The sequence below is a fragment of the Pyrgilauda ruficollis genome, unplaced genomic scaffold, assembly GCF_017590135.1.
Source record: "Pyrgilauda ruficollis isolate IOZ18807 unplaced genomic scaffold, ASM1759013v1 scaffold10, whole genome shotgun sequence".
Classification (NCBI taxonomy): Eukaryota; Metazoa; Chordata; class Aves; order Passeriformes; family Passeridae; genus Pyrgilauda; species Pyrgilauda ruficollis.
The window spans coordinates 11,547,787-11,567,704 of record NW_024508101.1 but is presented as its reverse complement, the minus strand read 5'-3'; the positions used below and the strand labels follow the sequence as shown (position 1 = coordinate 11,567,704).

The window sequence follows — 19,918 nt, the reverse complement described above, 5'->3', positions numbered from 1 at the left end:
CCCCCCAAAATAACCCCCAAAATCGCGTCCCCGTGCTGATGGCAGGAGGGCAGTAATTAAAACATCCAAATTAATTAATAAGCATGTAGCGAGGAGCTGGATTTCGCTGGCGGGCGGGAGCGGGAGCCGGCGAGGCCCGGGTGATCCCGGTGGCCGCCGCCCTGCTCCACCGGCCGGGACTCCACGGGCACGGCGCAACCCGGCCCCGGACGCCGAGGGGATCTACCTGCAAAGGCCCGCGTTGGTTTTATAGTCACCTTTCTTTCAAAACACTAAAAAATCCATTCTCGGGTGATACTTGGGTGATTTTGGTGCATGTAGAAAGAAAATCGCTTCGGAGGGAGAAGCCGGATTCTTGGAAAGCCCGCTTGGTTTTCTCTCTGCCTTTTAACTTTCCCTTTTCTATTTTTTTTTTTTTTTTAATTTTTGCTTTGTTTCCCTTTCCTCCCGGTCACCACCGGACTGAGGCTCCCGGGCACGCTCCGCAGCGCGGGGCTCATTTGCCCTCCCGACCCCCGACCCCTCTCCCACCAAGCCCGGCCCAGCGCCTGTCCCCGGCCTGCCCGGGCCAACCAGCCCGTCCCGGGAGCAGCCCGGCTCCACCGCCCCTTCCGCGCCCGGCAGCCGCCGGAGGAGCTGCTGCCCGGCCCCACCGCTTGCGACCCCCCCGCAGCGGCAGGAGGGGGCGAGGGGCGCCGCGGTCCCGGCGCCACCGCACAGCCCCGAGGTCAGGGGGCCGGGAGGAGCGGGACACCCGGGCTTTGGGTGGAGGAGGCGTCAGAGGAGAGCATGCGGAGGGGGAGGGGGGGAAGCGTAATCGCCTCCCCGTGTGCCAACCTTTAGTCCCCCAGTGTGGCCCCCGCTCTCCCGGGCTGCGCTGTGGGTTCCCCCGGGGGCTGCGTTGAGGGTCCCTTGGGGGAAGGTTACAGGGAGACAATGAGTGGTGTGGGGGGAGAATAGTAAGAGAGGGACCCCCATGTCGCTCCGACCAGACGCGCTCCGCAGCGAGGAAAAGGAGTTTTATTATTATTATTGTCATCATTATTATTATTATTGTTATTATTTTTTAAAAGTTCATTTCCTGGCGAATTTGGCAGTGACGGGTGACGTCAGAGCCCCGGCGTCGTAGTGACTGGGGCGGTCGGGCCGGGGGAGGCCGGCTCCAGCTCCCAACCCCCAGCGCTGCCCGCCGCGGGGGCGGCCCCGGGGGCAGCAGCGGCAGCAGCATCCTCGGGGCCGCCCCGCTGCCCCCGCCCGCAGCCCCCGGTGGGGCTCGGCTGCAGCCCCGCACGGCCCCGGCCGCGCCGTCGGGCTGGAGCCGCGGCCGCTGCCCCGCGAGCCGAGCGGCTGCTCCCCGCCGCCCCCGCCCCGATCCCGGGCAGGAACGGTGTCCTCGCCCCGCGCCCAGCTAGGAGGGCTGAAGGATTGCGATCAGCGTTTCCCTTTTTCCCCGAAAGCAGAGGCTGAGGAACGGGACAGGAGCGCCTGGGGAACGGGACAGGCAGCAGCGCCCGGCCGCGCTCCGGGGAGTTGTTTGTGCCTTTCCCATTATTATTATTTTCCGCCCCAAAGGCGGACCGGTTTATCCGCACCTTGGCGGGTGGCGAAGCCAGGCCGGCGCCCCGGCTGTTGCCGCTGAACTGCAGCACAAACTCCGCAGAAAGCGCCTGTTGATTCGGGATGCACCTCCGCTCCCCGCCCCAAAGTGCACGAGTAACTGCAAATATTGAAACTATGATGTTTGGGCTTTGTTATTAATTATTTTAAGACAAAAGTGTGAGACTGGGGGGGGGGGGGGGGAAGTATTAGCAACGTCGCAGCCCCACCGGGAAGGCTGTACTCCGTCCCAGGGTCCTTGTGCCCGGCCCGGCCCGGCTCGGCTCGGCTCCCCGGGCCCAGGGTTGCCAGCCAGCGCCAGCCTGGCTCCGGCCCGAGCACTACGGGCCGGGGAGCGGGCAGGGTCCGTCCCTGCCCTGCAGCCGTCTCGGCGTGGCCCCGCTGCCCGGGCCCTGCTCGTCCCGTCGGTCTCCGGGGTCGGCGCGGAGTCTCGCAATTATTTGTTTTTAATTATTTTTCCCCCGATCCAGACAGTTATTTCAAACTAATGTGACCGGGCTGAGGTTTGTCCCGCTCCCGGCTGCGCGCTGCTGTGCCTGATTTAAGGGATTTTAGCATATTTATCTCCCCGGTGCCGATTTCCAGCCCCGGGCATCCCGGCGGCGGCGCTGAAAGTCACGGCTCAGCGGCGGGGCAGCACCCGGCCGAGTCGGCTCCATCGCCGAGCCCTTCCCGCACTCCATCTTCGCTCGGCCCCCCCTCTCCCCACTCCGCATCCCGCACTCCCCGGCGGGACCCCCTCTGTTTTGCCGTCCCCGCCCCGCAGGGGCGTGCAGCGCCCGGGCGGGGAAAGCCCCCACGGCGCTGCCGGGCGAGATGCTGCGAGCAGGGGAAGAGGGGCGGAGGAGGGGGGTCTGCCGCGCTCCCCCCCCCCGGCCGGCTCCGTTTGGGGCCGGGGGTGCGGTTGGGGGCGGTGTGGGGCGGCGGGATTGGCTGGCCCGGCCGCCGGCCCTGCGCACCCCGGCCCGTCTGCGGCGCCGCGGCCAGCTGGCGCCAGCGCTCATATAGGATGCGCGGGGATGGGACCGAGTCGGCCAGAGCAGCGGCTTTGCCATCTGAGTAACACTCTCCATCCAACCTCCTCTGCTCTTCCCGCGCTCGTTCTGCCTTTCCCCCCTCCTCTCCCTCTTCGCTTTTTTCATTCCCCCTCCGTTCTCCCCCTCTCTGCCGCACTCGCATCCTCCACGCCGGCATTCATCGCCACCCAGCCTCCCGCGCCGGGTAAGTGTGGGGCGCGGGGGGGTCGCCGCGCCACTGCCAGGGCGCACTCGCTGCCTTCTCTAAACACCCTTCTCTCCACTCTTCTTCTCTCCCCTCTCCCTATTTCTCCCCCTCCTTTTCCTTTTGTGTCAGTTGGGAGTTCTTGCTCGAACTACTCTATATTAGTTCTGCCGTTCTTCCTTTTTTACCCCGCTTTTGAAGCCAGCTGGAAAAACTCCTATTGACGTTTCTAGCGGGGGGGGGGGGGGGGGGGGGGAGAACGAAACTATTTCCTTTTTTCCTTTTTTTCCTTTTTTTTTTTCCTCATTTTTTCCTTTTTGTTTTTAGTTAAGAGTTTGAAATGCATCTCTGTTTATTTTGTGGGGCAATGAGGAGGGAGAGAGGAGAGAGCAAGGCAAGGAGTTTTGGGGACAGGATATTTTTGGAAGGGAGGAGGGGCTCTGCTTCCCCCTCCCCTTCCATGTACCTCTGGGAAAAGAAGCCGGCCGGGAGCCGGCCCGGCGAGCAGCGCACCCACGGCTGCCGAGCTGCTAAAGCCTCCTGTCTCTCCCTACAGGTGCTGCCCTGGCGCTTCCCCGGACCTGCCTCCGCTACCCGCCTGTTGACAGAGGGACACGCTGACTTCTGGGGTCCTCTCCCACGCCTCAGAGGGCGCGCTCCGGTCACCCGGCGGTTTTCTTTCTAAGAAAAGCCACCCCAATATCTTAAAACCCACCAGGCAGCGTCAAAAGCGACCCCCCGAGCAGCACTCCCCGCCCCCACCGAGCGCCGCTCGCTCCCGGCCCGGGGGTGGGTGAAAGGGGAGGCCCGAGGCCATGGAGGTGGCCACGGATCAGCCTCGCTGGATGGCCCACCACGCCGTGCTCAACGGGCAGCACCCCGACAGCCACCACCCCGGGCTGCCTCACAACTACATGGAACCAGCGCAGCTCCTACCTCCGGATGAAGTCGACGTCTTCTTCAACCACCTGGACTCCCAGGGCAACCCTTACTACGCCAATTCCGCCCATGCCCGGGCCAGGGTCTCCTACAGCCAGGCACACGGTAAATCAGCACCCCGGCCCCTTCCCCGCCGTCTCGGCAGCACTCCGGCCCCTCCGGGTGTCCTGTCCTGCGCGGGGGTGAGAAGTTTCACCGAGTGAAACTTCGGTGTGTCGGAGCCGGGGAACAGGAGATCGAAAACAGGATAGACAGGCAGGCACGGGTGGATTTTAACCCTAGGGATAACCAAGGGCTAGCGGAGGGGAGGGAAAGAAAGGGAGGAGGTGAGAGAGGAAGGGGAAACAGTGTGCGCACGGGCTAAAACTTCTCAGACACGGCTACTTCCCGGATGCAAAATACAAACCGATTCAAACCGGCGATGGATTTTATTTGGGGGTGTTCTTAGGAGCCGAAGAGAGAGAGCATTACGGCAGCTCAGAAAGATAGAGCAGAAAGGGGTTTGCTCCATTTTCCTAGGAATGGGGTGTGAGGAAAAGGCTTGCCTGAGTGCCCCTCCTGCTCCCCTTGCTCCTTCTGGCCGGGCTGGCCGGTATGTCCCTCAGATAGGACAGGGGGAAGGGGATGCTGCACCAGCCTGGCTGCTCTTCCCTGGGTTTTGAAGTCTCTCCCGTGGCCGCCTGTCCCCCGGCTGCCTGCAGACCGAGGAGCTGCCCAACCACGGGGAGCTGGGGTTTTCCCCAGCCGCTCCGGGCTAAGCCGCCCCACGCTGACCCCAAACGCTCTTGTGTTTCTACAGCCCGCCTGACCGGGAGTCAAATGTGCCGGCCTCATCTTATCCACAGCCCCGGGATCCCTTGGCTGGACAGCAGCAAGGCGGCACTGTCTGCCCATCACCACAACCCCTGGACCGTCAGCCCCTTCACCAAGACACCCCTTCACCCCTCGGCGGCAGGAGCGCCTGGGGCCATCTCGGTGTACCCGGGCAGCAGCACCTCCAGCACCGCCTCCGTGTCTTCGCTCACCCCGGCCTCGCACTCCGGCTCCCACCTCTTCGGCTTCCCCCCGACCCCTCCCAAGGAAGTGTCCCCAGACCCCAACTCCACCAGCGCCGCCTCCCCTTCTTCCTCCGCCGGGGCTCGGCAGGAGGACAAAGACAGCATCAAGTACCAAGTGTCGCTGTCGGAGGGGATGAAGATGGAGAGCGCCAGCCCGCTCAGAAGCAGCCTCACCAGCATGGGGGCCCAGCCCTCTACCCACCACCCCATCCCCACCTACCCCTCCTACGTGCCGGCAGCCCACGACTACAGCAGCAGCCTCTTCCACCCGGGCAGCTTTCTGGGGGGCCCCGCGTCCAGCTTCACCCCCAAGCCGCGGAGCAAGGCCAGGTCCTGCTCGGGTAAGTGTCGCACCCCGTGGCCATCCCGCCGTGTCCCGCCTGGAAGGGCCGCGCTCCCGGGGCTTTGTGCGGGTGGCTGCGCCGGCTGTTGGGGTGAGCGTGCGGGCTGCTGCGAGGCTGGGTGCTTGTGTTGGCCCTCTTCGGGACAGAGGGACAGGTGACTGCTTGGTTCTGCTTTTCTGGGTTTTTAAAAGTAGGAGATGGAACTTGGACTGGGCTCCTGTGGGTGCCAAGGCACCCCGGCACTGGCCACAGGGCCCTCGAACGGGCCGCGGGGCACGGGACCAGGGCAGTCTGAGCCAGCAGACCGCGTTGTACAAAGAGGGATTTATACGGAGAAAGAAACCCGAACCCTTTTCATCGGAGAAAAGCAGGCCTCAGGCTCCCGAGGGGCTCAGGCTCGACCCTGCTCCCTCAAGTCAGGCAAAGGCCCATGGATGACACATGGGGGCTTTCCAGGGATAGGTATTTCTCCCTCCGTAATTTCCACGTCTCTCCATTAACACCACCCAAAGCCCCAGTGCAAGATGAAAGCGAAACTTCCCTGGCCTGTCTCTTTCAGATCGCAAAGGGCCTTTTTCCATTCGCGTTTTACAAGAGCAAAAGTTCAAATATAGTTTACATACCAGTGCAAAAGACTAAGGTGTCCAGTCACTGCTAACTTACTCCAGCCTAACTTTAACTAGAAAAGACTCCCCTCGCCTTTTTTTTTTTTTTTTTTTTTTTTTTTTTCCCTGAATCAGACATATCTCTGCTTCCAAACAACTGCCTGCAGACCTTTCCCATGTTCACCCTTCCTTGCGTTTCTTCTAAAAGTGGAGTCCTAAATCCGTAAATTAGGCGATGAACAGTTTTGGCCCCACTTTGAAATGACAGTAGTTATACAGCTAGACACAAATTATGACAATTTATGCGATTCTACTGACTTTCTTGGTTTAATATTCTCACCAATGGAAGGAAATAAACTGCAATATGCTGGGGCTTAATTTAGACAGTACTTTAAAAATAAATGGCCCTATAGGCATTTGCATATGTGTTCCATTGAACATATTTGCTTATGAATACACTACATGTTTTTATTTAAGTAGACAATAATTTAGAAATGTGATCTCTTATGAGTTTTGCAACAAAAATACCAGCTATTTTACAAGCTCATCAGTACTGTTTCAAATGATTCCTCGGAAGGGGAAAATACATTCTTTCTCTGCTGTTCTTTCCAGGCAGTTGCTACTATGTGTATGCATTTTTAGTGCATAGAAGAGAAGCTACAGGCAATGGGTAGCCCAAACCTCCTGAGTCTAGAATCTGGCTCAAGATCCAGGTCTCTAAAGAACAGAAAGGATCCTGAGTAGCTTTTTAAATTTTTTTTTGTCCCGTAGCTGCTGCTGATTTTTACATGGGGGAAAACAAGGACCTTTTTTCTTTTGTTTTACAGTTGCGCTTTTTTTTTTTCCCTCTGTAAGGGAGCTCCCAGTGTAAGGAACTGGGGAAAGTTCGTGACCACTCAGTGTTTTTGTAGGAAAACTAAGACTCACGACAGGACGACTCCTGCAGCTTCCTGCCCTAGGAGGGACAAGAGCTACAAATGCAGTGCCGCAGAGCTCCCCTCATTTCTCTCTCCAGACTGTGTTGTTTAAAAGCTTCCCACTCCCTAGATTAAGGCAGGCACAAACCCCGCTGAACTCAACATGGCCTGCTTCAGTTATTAGCAAAAAGAATTTCCTTTCCAGTTAAATACTGTAGGATTTGCATAAACGGTATTAAGAGAGATTTCTATATTAAGCAGACCTGCCCTCAAACCATCCAAGGCAAATGAACTTTTAGCAGGAAGCTTTCTGATGCAAAAACAGATATCTTGGAGTTACATGTTGTGTTTTATTTAATGCAGCCTTTCTGCAACGCTATGTTTACCACATTGTACTAAAACTAATAATGAAGGTAAACTGCTCCCTACCAAATCCAAACTGGATTGTTGAAAAATCAAAGAAACAGAAAAGCACTCAAGCTGTTTTTTACAGTAATGTCCAGTGAAACTGAACTTTCTCAAAGAACAGCATTAACAGCATTTTTATGCCTTTAGAACAAAAATCATGACTGAGACTCTGGTATTTTGTATCCATTCCCAGTTTTATATCCATTCCCAGTCTGCTCGGCTCTACTTTCTCAACCTGTAGCATTTGCAACAAAAAAGAAAGCGCAGAATTGGAGGTCTTTTTGCTTAGATTTATTTCTAGAAAACCTCTTCATCTGACTCTCTCTCTAATGCATTGTGTGTTTGCAGGTGTGAGTGTTTGTGTGCACGTGCACGGGTGTTTCTGGGCAGGGGAACACAGGATTTCACCACCGGAGTGCAACAGATCCGGGCGGGGAGCGGTGCCCAGTGAAGACTGAGGGAGTTCTTGCTGAAACGATAACTTCCATCTGACACAATAAGAGTGTCACTCTTTCTCACTTCGCAGAGAGTGCTGCCTATTCCTGATCATGACATAAAATACTCACTGGAGCTGGGAGCTCTTGAAACACTGAGCTCCTTGCTGCCTGTACTGTAGATGTCACTGCTGCCTGGTTGTGCTTAATTAACAGAATTAACACACTGTTTTGACTTCTGAAAAATGCCTAAAGGGCAATGCAAAAAGATTTTGTGAATTTGTTTTTAAAGAAAGGAATCTGTTTTCTTCGTGTTTCCATTCAGAAGGCAGAGAGTGTGTGAACTGTGGAGCCACCGCCACCCCTCTCTGGAGAAGAGACGGCACCGGGCATTACCTGTGCAACGCCTGCGGGCTCTACCACAAAATGAACGGCCAAAACCGACCTCTCATTAAACCCAAGCGAAGGCTGGTAGGTGTCTTTATTTCTCCTGGGTTTGGGGATAAATCAGGCAGCGGGACCACACACAGGCACGAGTCAGTCGTGCCTCATCTCTGCTCAGCCCCTGCGTGGAGCCGAGCTGCACTGTACGGGGGTCAGTCACGGCGAGGTCACTGCCGTGCCTCGGGGCACATCTCCCCCTCCGCCCCCATCCCGGCGGGACCACCGAGCCCGCCCTGTCCCAGGCATCCCTGCCGCTCACAATGCATGCGGGATATCGTGTGTCCTTCTCCCCGTTTGTCCTCAGATGACAGCTTTTAATTTAATTCCTCATTTACTTGGCCTCTTGGGACGGTTTGGGCACACACTGGGAGCGAAAGGGTTATGAGCATGAATGTCCTCCACCGTGTACTAAAAAAAAGTTCCAGCTCCAGAAAAGCAAAACAAATCAGATGAGTCAAAGCTACTGCTCCCTACTTAAAAATTATTTGTATAAAAGCCATGAAGTAATTTTCACTCTTATATTCTCTGGCAATATTAATATTGGTTCCCTCCCCAGACAATCCCCTACTGTTAAAAAAATCCTATTATTTTTCCATGGAGTCACCTATACTTTGTATTTTCATTTGACTGATTAAAAAAAAAAAAAAAAAAGTCCTTTCTAAGCTCCTGGTAGTAGTTTCCTATCCGGATATCTGTACGTTAAAGATAATGAAACTTTGTGTATCTGTTTCCTGACTCTAAAAGCTTTAGAGAGTTTCTATAGGCAAGCCTTGCCAGTCATGCTTGCTGTTTTGAAATTTCTAATACACTCTACTCCGCAAATAATGCGTAAAATGCTAAGAATAATAAATATATTTTTTGGAGCTTTGTGATTTATGGTGCCTAAGTCTCGTAGCTATTCGTGGGCAAATATCAATGAGGTTTAGAGAGCAGAAAATTGGCATTACTGTTCTAACACTGAGATGGGATATAGAAGATTTCTGCCCTGAGTCAGAATTTCAGCTATGTAAGCTTCTTAATGACTTGCCTTCTAAAGTGACTGACATATAGAAAAATGTTAAGACAACAGTGTAACATTATCGTCTCTCAAGCTCAAGTGCTTTCCAGACTGAATGGGACAGGCCATAGAGTTAAGCAGCAGAGTTTTGAGTATCAGTAAGCCATCTCAAATATGCAAACATAGATCTCCACCTTCTAGTGTGTTGGGAGACTGTTATACTTAGCTCACTGTGCAGGGTTTGGGGGGCACTAGAGAGGTTTTCTTTTAGTGTGTAGCTGTTTAAATGTTTAGCTTTAATTGATTTACAACTTTGTTTATTGCCCCTTTTTCCACTGTAGTTTGCTTGTTTGCGGGGGAGAGGAGGTGGCCATCTTTGGGAGTTTGTTCATCTGCCATGCAATAACAAAGTGATTGTATTAATAATGTCAGCATTTGGACGTCTGGCATTAATTGTGTTTGGGTTGCATGAGTGCATTTGCAGTAGGGGGTACCCCCTCTTTCTGCCTTTGGCCTGTTCTCACAGGCGAATAAGGCACCAAAATATATGAGTCTCCGAGGGCCTGATTCTTGCCTAAAGCTGCTGAACTGTCCATCAGCTTTGGGACAGTTACAGGGGGCCATGGCATAAATCAGGAGCAAGTGAGAACAGAGCCCTGTGCCCCTCTTTGGTGAGCGGGCCGAGCTGTGCTTCCCGCGGTGCCCGCTCCCCACCGGGCTGGCAGGCAGGGAAGCACCGAGTTCTCTGGGAATCCACTGCCCTGGGACTGGCTCTGCTCACGGAGATGCCCTGTGCATTGCTGTGAGCTTTGCTGGGCTTCACCCCATGGCTCTCCATGGCTAATTGCAGAAATATCCAGGGAGCAAGGCCCCCGGGGAACGACCGCGATTGATACGCTTTGGGAAGAAAACTCCAATTTAAGGAAATACCGAGTCCTCCTTATTAATTCAGTAGCACAAAATGGACTTGATGTTTTGACCACTTGTAGAGGCAGGGCTGAAGGTTTCTAATACAAAATAATTCCCCAAAATACGGGGTGCAGTAGTCTGTCCGTAACACTTTATACGTCACTGTCCATGCACAAAGGACGCTTTATGGTGGGGTCTGCTAGACAAGGGCCCGTCCAGGAATCAGGCGCCTGCAGCTCTACTTTTCCTGTTCTTGTTTTGGGAGGTGGGTGAATGTTTGGGCTTTTTTCTTTCTCCTCACCTTGGTTTCAGCAGAACAATAGTTTTATGAAAGGGTGGTGGATTTTTTGGCGGTTTTGTTTAATTTTAAGACAGTTGTTTGAGGGCTTGTCAGCCAAGGAACTAAGTAGGGACAGAGGCGGCAGACGGGGGTCAGCGGAATCATTGCTGCAAGGCATGAAATTTGGTTTGCTAAATATTTAAAGAAAGTTGGAGCCGGTTTTGTTTTCTCCCTTTCACTTGTAAATGCAAACTGAATTGTCAGTGATGGCTCTGATAAATACTGCACCCAGCTAAGCAATGCGGTTCATTTTCTTTTGTGTCCACCTTTTAAGGGCCAGAGTAGGGGTAAAAATCACATTCTTAAAGATGTTTTTAAAATCCAGTCCCATCCTTATCACAGACTATATTCATCATCAAAGAAAAAGGCAAACGCATTTTAATGATGCATTTTTAGAATCGTGAAAAGGGAAAATTTGAAAAAGTCAAGGTTACTTTTCCCCCCTCTAAAATTTTTGTTTGTGGAAGCAAAGATTCATTGTTTCTCTCCTTACTTCCGTTGCACACAGAGTGCCATGGGGCTTGAAAGTTTGCATAGGAGAATATTTGAATTTAAAGAAAAACATAACGTCCATAAAACTTAAAACTGACAGCAGCTTTCCTCCAGCCCTGATGCTCTTCAGTAACAAGTTCTCCCCAAACTAAATACTGAGTCCAATTTGACCTTTCTCATGATCTCCCTCCACCTGGTGATACATTTTAATTTTCTTTTTCTTTTGGTTAGTCAGCGGCCAGGAGAGCAGGGACTTGTTGTGCCAACTGTCAGACAACCACCACGACCTTATGGCGACGTAATGCAAACGGGGACCCAGTTTGTAATGCCTGTGGACTCTACTATAAATTGCACAATGTGAGTATTTACTCATCTCATGTGTCGCTGCTTGCCTAGTGTGGATTGATGTCTTAACTGCATGGTGTACACTAGGCTTTTATTGGTTTCAGGGGTTTGGTTGTTGTTTTATTCCTTCCCCGTCTCTAAGGTTCCCCTGGGAAGTGACAGCCGTTCTTTGTCAGCATAGTGATGCTAAGTTCAGTGGCATTACAATGTATTAGCTTGGCTTCTAGCTTGGGCAAACCAGGCAAAACAGAGCTGCCACACTTGGTTTTAACTAAGTGGGTTTTGTGTGCTCTTTCCATCCAGAAAAAGAGGCCATTTGGAATGGGCTCTGTGCAGAAATTAATCCTGATGGGCTATCTTCATTTTGACTTCTAAAAAAATAATTGTATCTAAGGCTTTGTTGTATTATTTAATTTTTTTTTTTAAAGAAATTAATCCTAAGCAGGAACACTTGGTACGTTGGATCATTATTTACACTGTAGGTAACAGAGGTTACTGGTACAAGATTGCTCATGTCTCAGGACTGAATTTGGGTCAGCGTGTGCCTCCTAGTTTGATCTTCTATTAGGAAATTAATGAGAACTGAGGGTAAGCCTACGGGAAAGAGAGTCATCAGCTGCCAAATTCAGTTCAATTTGTTTTTCATGTCTAGGGGTTTTTTGTGTGTGTGGTTTTATTAAACAAATCAATATAAACAAGTTCTGCAGAGAGAAACACCATTTTTTTTGGCCAGAAAAAGGTCTCCATCCAGGAAAAACACATGGGGGCTGTCCAAATATTTTCATTTTTGCACAATAAAGTCATTTTGTCTGCATGAGCCTGATTTTCTCATTTCTTGCAGGTGAACAGGCCTCTGACCATGAAAAAGGAAGGAATTCAGACCAGGAATAGGAAAATGTCCAACAAATCAAAGAAAAGCAAGAAAGGCTCTGAGTGTTTTGAGGAACTGTCCAAGTGCATGCAGGAGAAGTCGTCTCCCTTCAGCGCTGCTGCCCTTGCCAGTCACATGGCACCCATGGGGCATTTGCCCCCTTTCAGCCACTCTGGACACATCCTACCAACGCCTACCCCCATCCACCCATCTTCCAGCATCTCATTTGGACACCCACACCCATCCAGCATGGTTACAGCCATGGGATAAAACCTGATGACCAAGAGACCCATCCAGATATTAAGAACATGGGACTTTGCCTAAGGTGACACCAAGTAAGACAATGTTCTGCCAAGAGGAGAATGTAGGGATGGCAAAAGGAGACCTTTGCTCCCATGTGGTTAACTTTTAATGCTGGACTAAAACCTTGCAAATGATGGGTCTTCTGCAGAAATGTGTAGTGGTGCCTGTAATGCACTTTGCCCCCTCAGGTATAAGAAAAAAGAACTCACCTGTTCGATACTTAATGGTCCAGCAGGAAGCAAAAGATGGCAGAAGCTGAAAGAGAAGGCTCGGAACTGGTTTTCCTTTCTCTCTTTGTTATTACTGTGAATATTGTAAAGAGATATAAGCAGCCTCCCAGGATGGAATTGGCTCACTGGAAGCCAGACATGCTGGATTTCTATTGCGGACTTTGTTTGGGATAGGGGAAAAAAAAAGAAGAAAAAAAGCCAAAAAAAGAAAAGTAGAAAAAAAAAAAACAAGAGAAAGAAAAGGGCATCTTTATTAAACCTTAAGTTTTAAAATCACACACAAAGTCATATTTATTTTGTTTTCCACAAAAAGCCTCAACCCCTCTGATTGCATGTTTTTGTGCTGTCATTTGCAATGGCTACCCTGTAAGAAAAGCTGCCTTCAAAACAAGGAGAGGGGAAATGTACTCAACAGCCCTCTTGGATTAGCTCCATCTATCTTCCATACCAAAGTTACTAGGAAGGGGGAAAAGATTGCGAGGGCGAGGAACAAAGCAAAAATGTAGCTGTAATACGGGATTTTAATATACCCAGGATGGTGATTATTTTGACACAATTCCTTCATTCTTCCAAACATGAAAGATTTATTTAAAAAAAGGGCCCCTCTCCCAACTACCCTATTGTTCCTCAAACCAGACAACCTAGGTCAGAAAAACTGTTGGGAAAAAAACTCTGGGGAAGGCAATCCTGCACTAGCAAGGGGTGGATAGCTGCAACACAATTTTGGTAAATGCCTGTAGAAGTTCTAACACAGCCAAAACTATAATGGGGCATAAAACCCATCCTGCTCGCAGACTTTGGAGGTTGAAGCATTTTGTTCTGTTGTGTTGGCAGCTGTCGCTTAAAAATGCAGATTAGCTGCTTGGGTAAACTTTGGGCAGTGTGGGCACCACATGCACATGCAGCCAGCGCCTGCTGTCTCAGGCACCCAGCCCCGGTGGAGCCCACCGGGAGGAAGGGCAGAAATGAGGCTGAGATCACTGGAGAGGGGAAAAAGAGAGACAATCAGTTTGAGCTTCACACATCCATCAAATCCCAGACACAGAGACAGCTGAGGGAAAGCATCGTTCTAAGGGGAACGTCTGTTTTCCGTAGTGGATTTTATATGAAAACCTGAAAAGAACAAAAAAAAAAAAAAAAAAAAAATTAAATCTCCCATTATGAAACCATATTGTACGTAAATGACCGAATACAAAGCTATTGCCAATGTGAAGTGTATTCTATTGATTGTTATGATCTGATGCCTCTCGTGAACACAAGCTCCAGTATAACATAAGGTGTACATATTTAGGTATACTTCTGATGAAAATGCCCCAATGAACAGAGGGGTTTGATAATGTAAACCACGTAAGCTTAACTCTGTGAAAAGCTTTTTATTTTATTTTTTTAAATTTTAACTATTTTGTTGTTGGGTTTTTCTTTTTCTTTTTCCTTTTTTTTTTTTTTTTTTTTTTTTTTTTTGGTTTTTTTTTTTTTTTTTTTTTTTTCTTTTTTTTTTTTTTTTTTTTTTTTGGATCAAGCCAAATTGTATCTTTACTGCAAAAGTCCTGCTTTAAAGAAAAAAAACAGAATGAAACAAAAAAAGGATGTATGTAAATTTTTTTAAGCCTGTAATTTTTAAGCCTACTAAAATGTAGTATTTTATAATTAAGAACCAAGCAGCCATGAAAATCCTGCTTTCTTCTTTTTTTTGGTCTGCGTAGGCATATAGGTGCACTTTGTAAAGAAGTGGAAATAAATGGGAAACTAAATTGGTTGGGAGAAATCATAAGAATTTTTAATCTACTGAGGTAAAAAATTAGGTCCTTTTTACTTTTTACCTTTTACAATGGTACAGTTGTACATTATTTGTACCCAACTCAAATTTCTGTAGGATTTGGGCAGAGGGGAAAGGGTGTGGGTGAAAGACAGGGATTACTGATACAGTTGACAAAGTGCAATATATTGTCAGTCACTGCAGCATAGACAACAGCAGTTGAGATTTAAATTATTTTGTACTTGTATCAGCATAAAAAAATTCTTCAGTATTTTCTGTTTTTATTTTAATTTTTATTTTGCTTATTTTTGGATTAGTGAACTAAATTATTGTTAATTATGTACAACATGTTTATATATTGTCTGTAAAAAGTGTATGCTTTCCTCATATTCCTTCAAGGTGAATATTGCTAAGAATAATAAATACCTTTTTTGTGAAACTACTTGTGCCCTGCTTCATGTCATAAAAACTGCTTTTAGTTGGGAGAGAGGAAAAATTATCACCGTTGTTGCCAGCCGAAGTATTAGCTTATACTTTATGCAGAGCAGGCTATGATATTTTGAAACCCTAACAGGGTAGGACAAAATAAGGTAGTTAAAGAATGATTTAGTATTGGAAGCATAGGTACAAAAGCTCATTCTCCAGTGTTGTTTTGGAGTGATGAGGTCAAGCAGTTCAGTGTGCCTAAGTTTTTAAACTAGCTTAAATTTTGAGGGAGCAGCCACATTAGAGATGATGAACTGTGATTTCTCTTGATTTTTTTTTTTTTTGGTGTGTTTTATTTAAGTGTTTGGAGAAATACTTTTACATTAAAAACAAATTTTAAAAGCATTGTAAACATAGAAAAGAGGCCAGCTGCCTAATGGATTTCAAGGCAGGACCTGTATGAGACCAGGGAAAGTTCTCCAAAGGAGCACTCTCCACCTGGAAACCTGTTTCTTGCCATTTGTCATTATCAGTGGCGTGAAGGGAGCAAGGGGGGATGGCCAGCCTGGAGCTGCCCTGGGAGCAGGGCTGCAGCCCTGAGTGCAGGGAGGTGTGCACATGGACTGGCATGTGAGGATGGGGAAAAGGGCTTACCAAACTTCCATGACACCAAAACTGCAGCTGCTTTCATCACACAGTGGAGTTTGACCCACACAAGAAACCCCTTGGGGCCTTACAGAGTGAAGCAAAGTCTTGCAAAGTCACCCATGTGTAGGGTAGGCATTGCTGCTGCTGCTGCAACAATATTTTCAAGAAAACTGCTAGTGAATTTTGGATTTCCTCCTTTGACCCCTTGTGGAAACCAGCTTGGGGATAGCTCTTTACTCATTAAGGGAAAAAAATGACCTGGGTTCCTTTTTCCTCTGTGTGTGTGTGTGTGTGAGAATTCCAGCCCTTTGGAGCAGTGCTTGCCTTTCCCCCTGCAGCCTCCTGCCCAGCCCTGGTTGCAAGCCCTGCTTGTGAATACCACGGAGCTGCAGCAGCTTTCCATGTGCTGAAGGAAGAACACACAACTGGGACAAGGCCTTCCTGCATCATTTCAGACGAGTTAATCATCTCTCTAACTTGTTCAGCAAGGCTTAGTGCAAATACCCATTAAAAAAAAAAAAGGAAAGAAAAAGGCAGTTTATAGCACACTGTGCAAGCTTCATTTAAAAAGAAATGTGTTCTTTTTTTCAGACAGGTTTAAAATGGGGTTATAACTAAAATCATCCTGTCTCCCTCCATCTTTGAGTAGCTGAGAAATGAGAATTAGCAATATCTCTTTAAAATTTGGAATAATCAAGCTGTTTGCTTTGGTTGCACAGTACACATCCCATTCAGGTTGTGATGGTGGCTTACCTGGGGGCTGCCTCTCTGCCTCTTTGCTGGTTTGGTTGGATGCACTGACAGAACTGGGGCCATAATCCATCAGGCCGTCAGGAGGGGTGGTGCATCCCCCAGCGCCCGGAGGAGCGTGCTTCTCTGAGCGGGGACTTCGGCAGTTCCTGCAACACAGATAATAAATAATCCCATGTTTGTCAGGTGGCACTAATCTGTGAAAGATCAAACCATCTCTCTGCAATGTGTGTATTGTGTTTGTCTCCAGACATTTCGCATAGCAGAAGAAAAACAAACAGCAGGGAATGGAAATGGAGCAAGTGTGTAAAGTTCAACGTAAAGTGTAAGCACAGAGCAGATATCAAGGCAACAAATTGGGATTTATAGTCCTTTCACTGCCACCAAACACTGGGGGACAGGATTTTTGTGAGGGGGGAACCCTGACATTACTTGCCTTTGGTTCCTGTTGTTGGGATTATTGTTTTAAGCGGTGCTTAATTGTCATGTCTCCACGGCCACATCAAAAGCCAAAAAGATTAGGTTACAGGGAGTGTTTGATGTCAAAATACAAAATAAATAAAAGGGAAGCTGAAAAGGTACTGTATTTTCCATGATGTCTGCTGAGGTTTTTGCTTCAAACATCCCTCTTTTTATTATAATTTTGCAAATGTTGCACTTTTAGTGACAAGATTTTATTTACTTACTTTCAAATGGCACCACTGCTTTCCTGCAACAGCTTGAAAGGGTTAATATCCCCTCTTTGATGGCAAACATGGTATAATTAACGCAAACTTCTTAAGTATCCTGGTGACCTGTAGATGGCCACATGAGAATTTTGTTATTTACTGACTTGCCAAACGTTTATTGCTTATAGAAGGACAAGTGGGAAGCAGGCATTAATTTTGTTGCTGTTATCTGTGATTGCATGTAAAGTTCATAGCTGAGAGTGCCTATATGTCAACTGCAATTAAGCATTTTCCCATTTTTTAAAAAATTCATTTCACTTTGGTGGAGGGGGTTGGGGCAGCAGATTTACAAACTGAGCTCCTGCCCATCCGCAGAGCAGGCGTGACACAGCCAGAAATAGGACAACTTCCCCTTACCTGCAGGCTGCAAAAGAAAACAGCCTGGCACCATGGAGCATTTGATCCTTGGCTTCTCCACAGAGACAGTCAAATCAGGACCAACTGTGGCAGGGCAGAGAGGGACATTTTGTGGTGAGGCATCTCCCCTTGGAAATTAACCTGAAAAACAATCAAAAACTAAGCCAAAAGTGGCTATCAGGTGAGCATGCTCATTTATCACCAACCTGGACTGGATTAGAATGCATGACCTAGAAGTAAAATGCTTTGTTGAGCCCAATTCCCTGGGCCATCTGGTCCTTGCAAGTAAACATTTCTGAGTGAGAGTGACTGTTCTTTAAGCATGGTGATATGAGTGCAAACCAGGCTGCTCCAGGTCTAACAGATCAAACCTCAGCACCAGGGCAGCTGGCTGGTGCCAATTCAGAGACACCATTTGCTTCAACAGCTTTGGGTGCAATTCTCTGTGGTGCCAGCTTTGCAGTCAGCCCTGGTGGCTCAGTCTGATGTGTCCCTGCCAGATCCAGAGCTTGTCCTAAATCCAGGACTCACATTGCACCAAGGTGCTGCTGGGAGGTCTAGGACCCTTGTACCCTCATCAGAGGAAACTCATGGGAGACACTGCAGAACTGCCCTGCATTTGCAGTTAAGAGCTAAGTTGCATTTCTGAGCACTGAAAGCGCATCTGAACAAAATGCAGTTGTGGGGTGAGAGATACAGCAGAGAAAACTTCCAGAAGGTAGAAAGACAATAGTGAATTAACTCCTCCTTCAGGGAAAGGCTTTGACATACCACTGAGGGAGGGAACTGCTACTGTTTGGTCTATAAAAACCTGAATCAGGGAAGTATAACGTTCACCCAGCCTATACAGCAGCACCAGGCAGAAAACAGCCACTTGCCTGCATCCTGCATGCTCCTCTCTCTGTGGTTCTGCACTCTGGGCTGCAGGGAGTTATTTGGGGGAAAGTTGACTCTGGCTCAGGAGGGTCAAGAGCCTGTGTAAATCATTTGGAGTTGAGCCTATCAATGCCAGAGTGTGAATATGGACCCTTGTTTCTTCTGACACCTGCTTCACCAAAGTCTTCCCCAAAGCTTTTCGTTTCCTCTGGCTCTTGATTCAGCTCCTGCCTGCTCTCTCTCAGGCAGAGAGTACGTGGCAGATTTCTTTATCTGGGATATTTTGTTTCTATTTCATTGTAATTTTTTGCCTCTGGTTCTTTAGTTCACTCCCACTTGCCGACATTGGCATTCTGGTGGCTGTTATACTGCTAGGGTGATCTCAAGGCAATCCCTACTGGATTTTCCTGTAAAATACAGATTATTTTACTATCTCCTGTTTTAATTCTGCCCATCCATTATTTTATTTTATTTTTATTTTCTTTTTTGTGGATCCTTGAAGCATTTGGAAGTAAAACCACCCTATGTTGAGAGTTAATCATAGATAGAAGAGAACTAGATGAACAAAAAGGAACAGATCAAAATTGTTCACATAACCTTTGAGCCCACAGGCACTCTGGACTGCACACTATTTTCTTCTTTCCAAGCATTACTCCCAGCAGCACAGGAAATATGGTCTTGATGAAAAAGCACATCTCTGGAGGCAGACCACTGCCTGACTGGTGCCAGGACTCACCCCATTCCCTCACACACTCACTTTCTGATAACAAGCGAAATTACAGCGCTCTGTGCCTCAGTTTACCCTTGCAAAGCAGGCATAAAGAAGACATGACCTGCCCTATCAGTTACACACAAGTGTTAACTTGCTCCAGCCTAGCAAACTTCAAGGCAAGTTCTAACAAATGTCAGAATGTGGTGTGTACTGATAGGCACAGGGAAAGGGCACAGCACTCTCTAGGTTAGAAGCTCCTCCCTGCCTCTGCTGTGGAGCTGCTGCACTGCTCTTACCACCTCCATGCAGCTGTTTGTGGCACAGATGACACATTGGAGACATTAGTCACTGGAGTGCATCCCCGGCTGATTCCAAGGGCTGACCACACAGCCTCACGGAGAGCCCCACGCACACGCAGAGCCGCACGCAGCGCCTCCAGCCCCGGCCCATTGTGAAGCAGCCCTCTCGCCATCTCCCATGCTGTCAGCCCTGACCTTCCTTTCACATGCTCTAATGGTCACTAGAACACTGCAGAGAGAACACGGTCCTGGGATTAAATAACCCTAATTTGTCTCCAGGCCTTTCCCCCTCCTTCCCCTTACCTCAGTCTCCCGCGACTTAACGTTTAAAACAGCTGAAGTTTACAAAAAATCAAAGCTCCCAATAGGCCCAGATTGTCTAAATACGGAAAACAGGAAGTGAGTAACCTTCAACGGGAAATTGTTCATCCGATGGAGGCCAAGACCCAAGGCCCGGCGCTTTGCAGTCCTGCCCAGCCCGGCAGACACAGCGTGTACCGAGTGGACACACGGAGCTTGGCAGGAGGGAGCGGGGGGAAATTTTTCTCGCCGTCATGTTGCGGCTGCCTCAAGAAAGGAGATGGTGTTTGCTCCCCTACAGAACAGTAGAAGGGCAGCTGAAAGGATTATTTTTAAGAAGGCCGGGGATGGGATGGAGAAGCAGACAAAGGTCAGAAGGGAAAACGGAGAAGATACATGGGTCCTAACTAAAACAGTCTCTGGCTTCCTATGAGAGTGAAGATGGCAAGAGAGCACTGCAAATGGCATTGGGCTGCTTCCACAAGGGCGGGGAGAGATTTTGTGTGACAGCCCACTTGGTGATGAAAAGGAGAACACTTCATTTCCTACGCAGTGAGAATAATAATTTCTTTTTGTTGAGTAACTTGCCTGC

At 48.9% G+C, this 19,918-nt stretch overlaps 1 protein-coding gene and 2 long non-coding RNA genes across 4 annotated transcripts in view; 1 reads left to right on the top strand and 2 right to left on the bottom strand.

The window, feature by feature from the left end:
- The window catches only part of LOC121351363, a 9,732-nt gene extending 5,833 nt beyond the window's left edge, over positions 1–3,899 (bottom strand). Inside the window, exon 1 of the long non-coding RNA XR_005954786.1 lies at positions 3,775–3,899. This is a non-coding gene — a long non-coding RNA (uncharacterized LOC121351363). The remainder of the gene's footprint in view (positions 1–3,774) is intronic.
- On the top strand, positions 1,146–14,669 carry GATA2 (GATA binding protein 2). 2 transcript variants are annotated; one of them, XM_041463453.1, is made up of 6 exons: positions 1,146–1,713; positions 3,395–3,882; positions 4,577–5,176; positions 7,869–8,014; positions 10,957–11,082; positions 11,912–14,669. In XM_041463453.1, exons 2-6 carry the CDS (start codon positions 3,654–3,656, stop codon positions 12,209–12,211), a joined length of 1,401 nt encoding a protein of 466 aa, XP_041319387.1. In that variant the 5' UTR covers positions 1,146–1,713; positions 3,395–3,653; the 3' UTR covers positions 12,212–14,669. The 2 variants fall into 2 exon arrangements, with proteins under 2 accessions (XP_041319387.1, XP_041319377.1); XM_041463443.1 differs by lacking the exon at positions 1,146–1,713 and adding an exon at positions 2,702–2,838.
- A 1,394-nt stretch (positions 14,670–16,063) lies between these two features.
- Positions 16,064–19,091, bottom strand: LOC121349365. The gene is made up of 3 exons (XR_005954521.1): positions 19,024–19,091; positions 17,140–17,280; positions 16,064–16,203 (listed from the first exon to the last, which is right to left on the bottom strand). It is a non-coding gene; the product is annotated as an uncharacterized LOC121349365 (long non-coding RNA).
- Positions 19,092–19,918: the final 827 nt, after the last annotated feature.